Below are 13,821 nucleotides of genomic sequence, written 5' to 3' on the forward strand. Positions count from 1 at the left end.
TTACCAATGGTCAGAGTCCCATTTTGGATGCCTTCGAGCAATTGTCACATTTCGAGCAATTGTCACATTTACAGTCAGAAATCGCAGATTCGGCTTAAAAGGGGCATTTGGATTAGTGATTGGAACGAGGGATTATGAATGATAGTCAATGGGAATGAAATGTTATCCCAAGTGATAATGAGGGTATGATCTAAAATGGAAATGAGGTTCTCAGTCCCAAGCATCAAATTGTCAATCTAAACACTTAGTTTCCGATACCCGTTAACCGATCTCATTAAACACGAATCAAACGCCCCTAAAGGTTGTGTTTAACATCTAACCTAATATTGCATCAGATACACCAAGTTCATCCAAAAAGATGTATAATAAATTTTACATAGACCTTGAATTCATCTAAATTTTAAGAAGTCGAAATAGTTCATCTCATCTTTTGCTCTCACGCTACACATTAATATAACATCTAGATTTTTTCTGAAAACTGTTTGCAAGGGTGATTTTACTTGATAAGTATGCATCTTATTGGAGATCCCTCGGCACCAAGCAATCTTAATGGCAAGCAATGGACAGTATAAATCCCGGCTTCAATGTCATCTAACTTGAGACCTTCGACAAGGATAATCTCCTACAGGATTTCAACAAAATTAATACTGAAACAGCAGAATGTTAAAGGGTTGTTCTGTATTAAAAGGCTATTAAATCTATTAATCACTGAGAAGATAAAGAATATAAAATACTGCTAGCTGAAAAGATCTTTCGCAGCATTAGGTATTCTTTAACACTTACGGCTTTGCAGTTTGCATATACTGTGAGCAGTTTACAAGTTATTATGACTCCCTCCATCCCTTTTACATGTCTCTTTTTAAAATAATGTCCATTAATACATGCCCATTTCTACTTTTAAAATAAATTTAGGTATAAACTTCCAACAACAATCCCTATATTCATCATTTCCGACTTTCAACTTTTTTATAAGTTAGTTAGATTCACATTGTTCAATGCAATAATAGAGCGTGGCTATATGGTAAAAACTATCCAACTAACATTATCTTCATATGTGTAATTTTTTCAAAAAGGAAACAGAGTACACTATTATAAGTTAATACTGCAAAGCATGGGAATCCAAGAAGTGAAGTGGAGGAAAAGGTGCTCCTATTGCTGGTGAGTTCGATTACTTTAAAATATGATAACCATCTAAAAAAAATGTGAGTCCATCTAGAAAATTCATCAAGTTCAATCGTCACCAGAGATATCTTTGATGTGCAAAAAAATTAAATTGGCATTCCTTGACAATGTAGTAATGAGCTTAAAAGAAACATGATTCTTAAGATGTGATGCCCCCAATACATTCAGATGTATATCTTTAAAGTTTACAATTACAGTAGAAAATCTTCGAAGTGTTAGCTATACTAAAAGCAGTATTGTTCAACAAGTTTTTACTTCTATGCCTGTCTTACTGCTTACTATATTAATATTCTGCTTTAGATAGAAAAGTAGTCCGTGACAAGGCACAAAATACTAAACACGTGAACACACATGATAACTAAATCAATCAAGGAGGTTTCACACTATCACTATTGTATGTTCGCCTATATTACCAAGACCACGAGTCAACGACTTAGGGAAGGGAAAAAAAGTTTAACACCGAAAATAGGTCGGTCGTACATCCTCATAAATTAGGTTTCCAAGCAGCATGTGCACTTTTGTAATGAACACATTAATAAAGAGAAATTCAAGTAAATGGAAATTATTGTTTTAACATGCAGAAGAAAATTCATAACAGCTGATGATTAATTTCTTACTCTGCCTTCAAGGAAAACAAGGTGAGAAGGAATCAGATCATCAAAGGCAGCAGCAGATAAGTAATCAATTCCTGTATTGAGGAACAAATAAACCACTACAATAAGTCCCTTCAAAATTAGAAAAACTGATAGTACAGCACCTTTCCTGTGTCACTTACAAGGGGAGAAAATATTAAAACAGTAAGTGCGATTATTATAGAAGAATAATATAGCTGCAATATAATCAAACGCTTAATTATCCTTAATATGACACAACAGAAAGATATTAGGCGTTAAACTAAAATCAATTCTTTACAATCTCATAAATAAGATGAGCTAAACCCTCAATTTCTATAATAGATGCATTCTAAAGAGAACAAAACAAACAAAATTTGGATGTCTCCAAAAAATAAAAAATGCAGCGTCTTACCAACAAGCTTGATATCAGTGTTATCGACCAGCCATTGCGCCCCATCTTTCATGAAGCCTACGTAGCTTGTGTCGAACTCCTTTTTCCACATTAAGCGCCTGTAACATATGGGGAAATGTAAACACATGAGAAGCGACAAGTGACAATTACTGTAACCTGTATACATTAGATCCACAAGTTCATCAGAAAACCAATTTTCTGAGACAATAAAGAATCCTGATTTAAGATAAATGTGCTTACTTTTGCAGGTCTTACTCTCCAAGAATTTAAAGAAAAAAAATGTTGTGCAATCATTTAAGCATTAAAGAAACACTGGATGTGCATAAGCTAAGCCTTAAATGAAGCAAAAAAAGAAAGAAACTTACAGAAGTAGCATTAACTACCCAGCCACGAAAGTGTGGACATCGCCATGTTTAAGTAACCCATGAACACAGAAAAACAGTACAGCTTTCTATGATTATCCTTGAAAACATTTCCTATACATAATATTATAAACTTACACAGGATACTAAGATACTATATTTCAACAAACAATTATCCTTTATATTTGATATAATTATGTTATACGGTCTCCTAACTTGGTAGATCTCAATTATTGCAAGTGCGTTTATGTGACATGTGATCATAAGAGTTTTAACCGGGAACTCCATTCATCCAGGCGGCCAACAAGGCCACCAACTAATATAAAGCTAGTGGTAATAAAACCCAAAAAATCTATAAAACTAACATAATGACAATACAGAAAATTTGAATATCCAACAAAGCCAGGGAAATTTATACAACTCACACAGTATGCTCCATGTAAAAAATTCATACATGTTGCAGTTTCTACATTTATAAATATGATAAATGTAGCCAAAAAATTGTTAAGTTGGAACATGTGCAAGTTTGTGAGCTGTGGATAGACCAGAAACATATTTGTAATAAATTACATATATTAATAAGGCTTAATGACTTTTTAAGCCTTAAGGTTTGCACAAATATAACCATCCGCCCCTGTGGTTTAGAAACATTCTTTTTTCCCCTGAAGTACTGAAAACGTATCTTTTTACCCTTGGATAAGAGAAAAAAACCGATTTACGGGGGGAAAACTCAGTAAAAATCAGGCAGTCCAAGGGCAAAAGACACATTTTCAGTACTTCAGGGACAAGAAGGAACGTTTTTGAACCATGGGGCAGATGGGTATATTTGTGCAAACCTTAAGGTTTAAAAGGTCATTAAGCCTATTAATATTTTATATGTACCTGTCAGTGTTTAACGTTCTAAAAAGTACACGCTTTACTCCTCTGGGGATATCCAATAACTTCATAGCTTTAGCTGGGACAAGAAGATATTTTGCTGTCAGGCATATAGCAAAAAAGCACGGGGACTTCTTGAAAGTGGATGCTTGTGATGAAATTTATTATGTACTGATCCACATTACAACAATACACCATAGAATGCATAACTGCCACAACAGGTAACACTATTACTTGCATATACTGACATGAATCAAGTATATGTCAAAAGGCCAGTATATAGTGCCAACGCTTAAAGGGTAAAACAAAAAGAAGTCACTGCCCATCACCCATGTATATCGTGAACATAAGTATAAATTCTGTGTGTGATTTCTGGAATAGCTTATGATTTTGCAAAGTCTGCTTCTCCTTCCCCTACTGTATTTTACAGTTTGATTCTGACTATGCAGATGCTATTTATGTGTCTGAACTAATTGTATCTCCCAGGAAAGATGACCGGAATTTGTTAAAAAAAGTCCACCAATCCTTGCCATGCACGGGGCTTAAAATATTTAAGACCCGTTTGGTATTGTTATTGCAGGTAAAAAAAACTTTTTGTTGATTTAAAAGCAGTTTTTCTGAAAAGCGAAAAAGCTGCAGAGAAAGCAGGGCCGTTCATGCCTTTGGAAAACGACTTGTGGGAAGCAACTGCAACATTAAATAATAAAACCTCACTGATATTTTTTTATTAGTATACCTCAAAACATGCGCATGTCAAGAACAATTACCAAATAGTATTAAACTTTTTGCAACAACAATTTCTTACCAGCACTTTTCTCCAAGAGACAACAATTTTATCTCTTTATAAAATTATTTTATAATTATTTTATCTCTTTATATACCCTGATGCTCATGGAACTTTTCTCCACATCTATTCATAATATAACAACAGTATACATGCAAAAGTCTGCTTCTACTTCTGCTTTTAAATTCTGATATCGAAGAAGGTACATGTGGGTGTTTCCCAGAGCTGCTTCTATTTTTCAGATAATATGATCGACATCTAATAAAAAAATTAAAAATTACTTCTTAATTTTAAAAATAAAAACATTATTTTATTACTATCATTTTTCATATATGAAACAATATTTTTTGCTATCATTAATTTTTTATATGATAACATATAGCAACAGTTACTAAATAAATTTAGATTAAAAGTTATTCAGTGCAGTAAATTTACAAAAAAGATTATATTTATAGATGTACATGATGTATTAAACTGGAAATAGAGGAATATGGAGAGGCAAATACCTTGCTCTTTAAATTCTTCTTGAACGAAGAAAGAACTAAAAAGGAAATATCGAAATAGTTAGCCGCATTCTCAATAGTGTGTAGATATCTTGCAGTAGGAGAAAGCATCGACATGAAAATTTTGTTGTAATTTAAAACTTAAATCTGTGCCAAATTAAATTTAATTTAAATGATACTTTGATGATATTAACATTTAAATGATACTTGAGGTCCTAGTTTTTTCCGTGCATTAGAGGGTTGCATCAAGATAATGCCCTGAAATGCATCAATAGTGCTTTCATTCTAATTGAATGAAATTCGACTAAATATAAGGTAGAACTAACAAAAAATAGAAAGATAAATGCGCAGAACAATCAATCCTAGGACATCATTTCAAAGGAGTTAAAAAAGTCTACATCCTCTTTATAGAAATCCTAGTCTATGTTTTAAATTATTCCCGATAAACCAGAACTTCTCTAGAAATATTGATCTGCTAAAAAAATGGACTTGTGATGAGATCAAGCAGGAGTGCAGAATAGTGCATGTGCAGATGCTCCATGTCTATGATTCAATTAATAATTTAGTTCATGCCAATAAATAGTTACCTGTTAAATTCATGTCCCTAGGAACATCGACTAACAACACAGGACCTGTAAATTAGACAATAGATCATCAAAATTAGTAAATTGAGAGTTGATAATATGCAAAACTCGTTAATGCGCAATAATGCAAACATAAAATACCAATTTCATGTTAACAGATGCAAGAACGAGTGACCATACTCATAAAGAAACATGATGCAAATGAGAATAAACACAAATAAAGAGACATGATGCAAATGAAACATACAAGGATATAAACTCAAAAATAAAGAAACATGATGCCAGTGAAACATACTAGGAAATAAACAGAAAATAAAGAAAAATGCACATTGTACTATAAAAACACACACACACATTACATACGCCAAGTCCAAGCTAAATTAAGAATTTAGGTAGAATTTGTTTTTTTCAAGCACCGGATTTTAGTTAAAAATAAGTAGTAATTTTTTTACACCCTGACCACCATTCAAAATTAGCGATAATTCATTTTAGACCCAACTGTTTTGAAATCCCGGTTCCGACGCTGATTACATAAAATGTAATAACATTACCATTGAGTAGAGCAAGGTCGAGAGTATCAACATCGAAACCAGCATCAAAATAATGATCAAAAACATGACCCGGCGCATCGACATGCGTGCCAGTATGAGTGGGTAATTTCATTTCTGAATTATTAGCGTGTGACCCGTTTTTCATACTCTTCGGCAACCAAATAACCTGCCCGATTCCATCATCGGAGCCCCAAGATGGCATATCGGGTTGTATTCTGTGACTTATGTCATAAATTCTTCCTTCATCGTACACCTCTCTTCGGACAGGAACTAACTCGTTGCAGGTGTTGTAATTTGAAGCTGCACATGTTCCGGTCGGTTCGGATGTAGTAAGGAGAGTTAAGGAGAGTGTTAGACCGGTTATTAGTAGACCGGCTAGGATTTGTAAATTCATCATTGGGCTTTTGAATTGGGGACAGTGGAGATGGGACAGTATCTTGATTCAACTACTTTGGCCGTTTAGTTTCATGTTTCAACAGCTTTACTGTGTTTTGTACTTTGTGTTTTCAATAAAATTTGAAATATTTAAGAAGAAAAGTGGATAATACGTGAGAAATGTGGTTAACTGTATACTCGCTATGTCCCAACCATTTTTTTACGGTTTCTCATTCAATTTTTACATTTTAAAACTTACCAAAAATAGTCAACGAGTTCTACCACTTTCTCACTTTTCCTTCCTTTTCACACTACTTTTAACCGCACTATCTCTTTTTTATACATTAAAAATCAATAGGTCACACCACTTCCCTCACTTTTCTTTCTCTTTTTCACTACTTTATACATATTTTTTAACCTCCGTGCTCAAACCAAACGTAAAGAATTAGCTGGGACGGAGGGAGGAAAACATAAATTAAAAGGATTTTAGTAAAATAAAGACTTAAATAAAGAGATATTAAATATATAACTAAATTATAAAATAGTAATTGGAAAAAATTTACTAAAACATAAATATTAAAATAAACATGTGAATTGCATAGATTTTAAACAGATAATTCGTTTTATAGGACTAATATCAACCCCAACCGAACTTAAGTTTTGATGTAAAATAACTTTAACCTAATATAAAGCGTGGCAATCAAACCATTTCTTTACTAATAATCGCAAAGTACGGGTTGAACTATGAATTAAATTTAAATGAACCGTGAATTTGTGAGTTCATGCAAATTAAATTTTAAATAGTTCCAAAAAATTTAAATTTAATTAGTGATTACTCGTTATTCTTGCACGACTTTGGAATTTATTTACATCCTTTGGTTGATTGTAAACCGGCATTATTTTGTTCATTTAGGGCTCATTTGTTAATCCATGAATGATACAAAATAAACTGGATGAGCTCTAAAGAGACTCGTTAAGATTGTTTGCTGCATTTTTTTTAGTGGATGAGACCAAAATTATACTGGACAACACGGGTTAAAAAACTTCACTGAACCAGTCCCCCCTCTATTCGAGTGTACCCATTACATTCTTTTGCAAGGTTCAATAGTAATACAATGAATATATTAATATTGTAATTTATTAATTATTCCACTGAATATGATTATTTTCATTTTAACATATACAAACCTCATTTAAAATTATATATTGAAATTATATAAATAATATTTAGTAACTTTGAGATGCTATTTTTATTTTATAATTTGATCATTTATCAAAAATTAATTGAAAAGTTATAATATTATCATTGAAACTTTTTTTAATTCATTATACTCATTTTGTATTAAGTCACAAAAATTATTTTAAATTGTGTTTATAAAAAAAATAATAAATAATATTTTTTATTGAAAAAATAATTTCATATTATTGTTCAGAAAAGTTAGATAGTTATTTATCAAACAATAAAATAAATGAATCATCCAGATAACCGTTCGTTCAGAATTTTAATCATTCAGAAAATATTCATTCAGATTTAACAAATGACCCCTTACATATTATCCTTGATTTAGCAGTGGTTATTCGTGATGACTTTTATGAGTTTAAGAACCAAAAAAATAAGTAATTGAAGATAAAGAGATGAACAAAGAAATGAAAATGTATTTACCTAGTTTTCATAAAAAACGGCTACATTGTTTCCTCACAATTGGGTCACATTCACAATTGGGTCACACAATTACATTTTTAATATATATATATATATATATATATATATATATATATATATAAAAGGTTAGGTAAAGAATATACTACCCTTTCTCCTCAATACTTCCCCTGAAAACAAAGTGAAACTCTTGGCTTGAAAGATTTTTTTAAAAATAACTACTACTTGTTCTTTTGTCCAGAAGCATCTGCAAGTACCACGACACCCGACAAAATTCATGGCAAGTGATAGTCTAAGACCAAGACTATCAGAAGTTCAACAAACTGGAAAAGAGAAGGGGACCAGGTACAACATCTAAGAGAACACCTGATGTAAAGAGATTAAGACGTTTGGCTCAAAATCGAGAAGCAGCAAAGAAGAGTTGGCTTAAAAAGAAGGCCAATGTCCAACAACTCGAATCTAGCCGAATAAGGCTTTCTCAGATTGAGCGGGAGGTAGCAGTGGTTTCGGGAACATCAGCCAAGGTGCTACAATGTTTGACATGGAATATGCAAGATGGTTGGATGATAACAACAGGCACATGGCGAAGCTTTGGACAGGATTGCAGGCTCAATTATCGGAAAGTGATTTATAGATAAAGCACGGGCTTGCATATGCTGAATCATGGGAGAGAAATCATGGGAGAGAGGGCGATACCATTATGCCAAAGGCCATTCGTTCATGTTTATATTCAACCTTCTTTTGTATATATATAACAGGAAAAACATTTGGAGTGTACTGCATATAATCATGTCTTGACAGGTGCTCCATTTTCTGCCGTTAAATGACCAGTTTAAACTTTTGTCTTGACTTTTACTATTCATTTGAGGACAGCTTTAAACACGTTCAAATCCTGGCTTTTCTCCACATTTGAGGACTTGTTTCACACTTTCACATGTTCCTGGCACTTTTGGCCATTTGAGGAGTCCAAATCATTTCTCTCTCGATCTCTCTTCTTCCTTGTCATCCATTTACAATTGCTTTCAAGAGGTTTTTCAAGGGCTCTGGTCTGCCTCAACAGAATATGGTGGTGAAATTGTCTACCATTTACAACTGTTTTCAAAAGATTTTTCAAGGGCTCTAGCCTACCTCAACAGAATATGATGTCGGAATTTATATAGAGATTCGAGGCACAATTATAGCAACTTGGTTATGCAAGAGCTATTTAATTTCAGCAACTTGATGATGCAAGCTAAGCTGTTTAAAAAGCTCGAGTACTCATTCGATCTACAAATTTCAGAAACGGGCTCTCAACTTTTAATTAACTCAAGTACTCACTCACTTCACTGCAGTTTTACTAACTTCACAGTTTGGAGTGAGAGCTCTTGGCTTGTATCAGAATTCACTTATAAGCCGCTGGCTTATAACTTTGACAAATATGCTAGCAATTTTATGCCAACAGCTCTGCTTATTGACTTCAGAACGGCTAAGGTTGTTTCTTATACAAGTGCAATCTGACAATTCTTGAACACTTTATGGTTTCATAAATTATTCAAAGCTTTATTTTCCAGAAATTTCAATCATCACATACCCATCTTTGTTGACATGCTTGTAAATTAACTTGCCAATTTGAACTTGGCTAAGACTTTCTCGCTGACAAAATTGTTAAAAACGGAAGCTTGTGATCAACCTGATGTACCTCAAGCCCTCAACGTAACAACAACGTTGTGCCTTCTGCTTAGTGGAGGGTGCAAGCTTTGAGGGTCTCAAACAGCACCTGCTTGCACAAAACCGAAGAACTTTGGTCAAGGTGTAAGACATGTGACTCCACTTGTCTTAGATTCTAGTTACTTGCCGACATCTATTAACGGACATCGCCACAGTGTTGATGGCGGCGAAGAATATTTTGAACATAATACTTTCAGCCTTAATAATGTAGGAGGATGCTCAAGTGCCGCAACTCATTCATATGCAGATCTTGAATGTGCCCAATCTGCTCCAGGAAGCAACCTTACAATTCCTTCAGTGCTACAATTTGAAAAGACTGGAAAGTTATCTCCTCAGTGCTCTGACACCAGAAATCAAACTATGTTGTAAAGAAACAGTTTCACATCCTTCATTTACTTGTTGAGACTCGGAAACACCTTTCTTTGCTTATGCTTTCACACACAAAACACACATATACATTTTGGTGTCTTGCTAGGACCCGTTTCCTTTCCTATATTCACACTAGGTGCTGATTAGAGAAAAATATTTTAGAAAATATGTAAAATAATATATTAAAATATATAAAAAAATATTAAAATATAGGAACTTTGTTCAAAATATATATTAAATTCAATTTTTTTATGTTTAAGTTATTAATTCTTAATATTTTCGATCAATTTCCATTAAAAGCACTGAAAAATTAGTGGTTCAGCTATTCTTAAAATTTTGTATTATAACTTAAAACTTAAAATTATTTAAAATAAAATGTTTAACGTTCGGTCATTAGTTAATAAAAACATAAAAATGAAAAAAAAGTAGTGCGTATATATGGTAATTTTAACTTTTGTTAAACAAAGTTAAAAAAAAATTAGCTGAAATGGTGCTTCTCTTATGGTTTTGAACATTTTTTTTACTTTAAATAAATTTTTAATTTATTACACGAAAATTTATCTTTCAACTGAAAGTCAAAAATTAAAATCATTCTTAAATGTAAATATAAAAAATTACATTTAGGTTTTTAAAAAACTGATTGTAATTCATTATTAAAACATTAAGAATGATTTGATGCAAATTAGCAAAAAACCATTCATGTAGAAATTGAGATAAGGTAAGTAATATTTCTTCTTTTTAATTTTGAGTAAAGCAAATATAATTGCATTTTTGGAATAACCACATAAATAGTTGTAAATGGGGAAGCAATTCTTATAATTACACATACATCCTGCTAGGAACTTTCTCCCTGCCAGATATTTCTCCCTGCCAAAATGCACATCGACCAAAATTCCTAAGCAATTACACAACCAATGCACAAAAGAGTTATAAGGATGACCACTAACTATCTATTTGAAAAAATTGTACTGCAAGTTTGGATACTTTCTAACTTCATAAATTCTTCAAAAAGGAACTCTACTAACCCCGGGATCTTGTGTTTTAAGAGATTTAAGGTATATGCCCGAGATCCTTAATAAATAATAACACAGGTCACATATGCCTCTGATTTTTGTTCTTTTTCATTTTTGCTAATGTCAGCTTTCAGTCTAGACTTTCTCAATTCCTATGCTGCAATTGAAAAATGTAAAACATAAAAATTCTATGCAAAAGTGAGTCTAAAGAATAAAAAACAACAATATTCATACTTTCTACACATTCTGACATAATAAACAGATCCCAGAACTTGGTTATTACAGAAGCCGCAACAAAGTATTTCAAATTTAAAAGGTAACAAAGGACATACTAACATTCAGTAGTTGGCTCCAAGATGCATCTTTGCAGTGGGCTCCTTAACTGGCAACAATAACGACATTGGCTCAGCTATTTCTTCGAGGCATTTGTTGCAAAGATAGACTAAGATTATGTGAGACGTATGATGCAAACTTCCAAGTATTCTTGGCATATTAAATTATTGTGAAGCAAAATATAGCTTAGCAGAGACATTGTTTTTAACTTGATTGAATCAATGAATGTACAAGTTTGAACATATAACAGCAGTTTCAGTTGTTGCCCATTACAAAATGACATGCTTATAGTTCAAAACCACAATGACACCTTACATTGTGTAGATGTTCAATTTATTTTACTTTCGTCACACAAATGTCCTATCCAGTTTGCTATTTTTTTTCTATTTCAGTTTGATGTTTATTATTTCTCACAGAGACTTCTTATTTTACTTATGTTTTTCACAGGTCACAACCTAACACACCAATAAATATAACTTTATATAAATTTTATGGTCAAGTAATCAGTCTCCCAACTATTAATTTTGCACAGATTGCAGTAGGAACATAAGACACGAAATAATTAAAGAGAAAGGGAAGGAAAATGACAATCGCTACTTTACTTTTTGATCAAACAAATAACTGGGTAGAATAGTAATTAGGTGTCTAGAGAGATATATCAATCCAAAAAATAGTTTGACAAAATAAATATACTACTTTAAGCCATGCCCCTACCACCGGGCAAAGTCTCTCTCCCTTAATGGTTAGAAACCCTTATGTAACAACCACAATTATTCAAACAAATGGAAGATGAGATCCATTCCAAAAATAACAGTATGGATCCTTGAATACTAATGCAGACCTCTTTGCACACAATATTTTTATAAAAATCTGGTCATTCGCCTCCCTATTAGCGTTTACTATGACTAAATGTCTAAGTCTTCCCGATCAGCGACTCTTGAAATCGCTACATATACGTGTCCATGTGTAAACACGTGTTTAAGCAGATACAAGCCAACTCATTTCAAAGATAGACACTAACTTTCATTATTTGTCATCGCGAAATAGGTGTTCCTGGTAATTCCTATTAATTTCAAATGGGCAATTTCAATCTTTAGGAAACATAATTATTAATGGAATAGTAATATTCTTACCCATATTCTTTCTTTAAGCTGGATAGTATATAAAAAATTGTGATGAGCGTTCATAAGGAATAACTTATTTAATAATCTTCAAGCCCGCTAGAGACAACATCCATATCATATAAATAATGATGAATGCAACGACCTAGCATTCTGCCGTGAATTTAGTGAAGTGCAAAACTCACTCTAAATAGATAACCTAAATATTGATGCATTTATATTATCATCCTAGCTATGGTTTCATTAACAATATTTTCTTTTAATGCAGGGAGTTGGGAAAATGGGTTCCTCTCGATGGATTTGCCTCTATTCGCACCTATACCAACCATTTACTTAAATTCGGGTGGCCATTTTTAGTTAGCCTAAAACTTTTAGACAAATTAGAACATGACATCGAGATATGTACCCAAGATTGAGCATTAGCGCATAACTTGGATGAAGCATGCTTAGTACATATTATACACATATAAGATTGCTTGCAAGATATATGTATGGGTAAACATTTCTTACAGGAACACTAATATGTTGATAGGTATGGAATATAGTACAGGATATTCAAGTGCTACACAACCCAACACTAAGCTGAAAACATGAATATTAGGTCTTTCATTTCCTGATAAACTTAATTTATACCGTCAAACTATAAAGCACGGGCGAAAGGAGGCAACAAAATGATCATAACTAATTTACATCCAAGAGGCGTGACACATCATTTTATGTTCTTTGGATTTATTCATATAAATCCAACTTTAGTTACTCATTATATGTAACGATTATCTTGTTACACTAAAACTCTTATTAACACAAGAAAGGAAAATAATTATAATATCTAAATTTGAACTGAAAATAATCAAACATACTAATCATGCTTACCCCCCGTTGTAAAAGTTTGAGCATATATCCTTCAAATTAATCAATTCTACAACGTTTGTCCTTAAAATTGCTCCGGAATTTTGGTTTTAATGTCTCAATTGCCTCTAATACCTACAAATAACAACATAGAAAGAGTGATCTAATCAGATCAAATAACTTGCACAATGTCCACGAAGTCCAATTTTCACTTTATATAACTAATGCAATAAACTGTTGGCACACACTTTTAACAAATTTGTTATCCACGACCACTATATACATTCAACTAAAGAACTCAATAATATTTACAAGTTAGTTAACAATATAAGAAACTGGCAATATGTCCCATAGTTTAATTACCGAGAGAGTGAATATACGAAAAATGGACCATATATTGTTAATAAAAATAGACATAAATTATCTTTATAGAACCATCACAAAGAGCATCTCAATTCAGTTTTTCCCCTGTACTATTTCAATTTTAACATGAAAAGACCTATAGAACCTCAACTACTTGATTGCT

The 13,821-nt window shown here is 32.5% G+C and overlaps 1 protein-coding gene and 1 long non-coding RNA gene across 2 annotated transcripts; both read right to left on the minus strand.

Annotated features, from left to right (window-relative positions):
• Positions 1 to 248: 248 nt before the first annotated feature.
• On the minus strand, positions 249 to 6,376 carry LOC141663684 (cyclase-like protein 2). Its single transcript, XM_074469474.1, has 6 exons — positions 5,869 to 6,376; positions 5,321 to 5,365; positions 3,453 to 3,525; positions 2,209 to 2,306; positions 1,800 to 1,870; positions 249 to 622 (listed from the first exon to the last, which is right to left on the minus strand). The coding sequence occupies exons 1-6, from the start codon at positions 6,263 to 6,265 to the stop codon at positions 497 to 499; spliced, it is 810 nt and encodes a 269-aa protein (XP_074325575.1). The 5' UTR covers positions 6,266 to 6,376; the 3' UTR covers positions 249 to 496.
• A 4,408-nt stretch (positions 6,377 to 10,784) lies between these two features.
• Positions 10,785 to 13,432, minus strand: LOC141664251 (uncharacterized). The gene is made up of 3 exons (XR_012551926.1): positions 13,320 to 13,432; positions 11,329 to 11,374; positions 10,785 to 11,149 (listed from the first exon to the last, which is right to left on the minus strand). It is a non-coding gene; the product is annotated as an uncharacterized LOC141664251 (long non-coding RNA).
• Positions 13,433 to 13,821: the final 389 nt, after the last annotated feature.

Source organism: Apium graveolens, chromosome 6 (assembly GCF_009905375.1).
Source record: "Apium graveolens cultivar Ventura chromosome 6, ASM990537v1, whole genome shotgun sequence".
NCBI lineage: Eukaryota > Viridiplantae > Streptophyta > Magnoliopsida > Apiales > Apiaceae > Apium > Apium graveolens.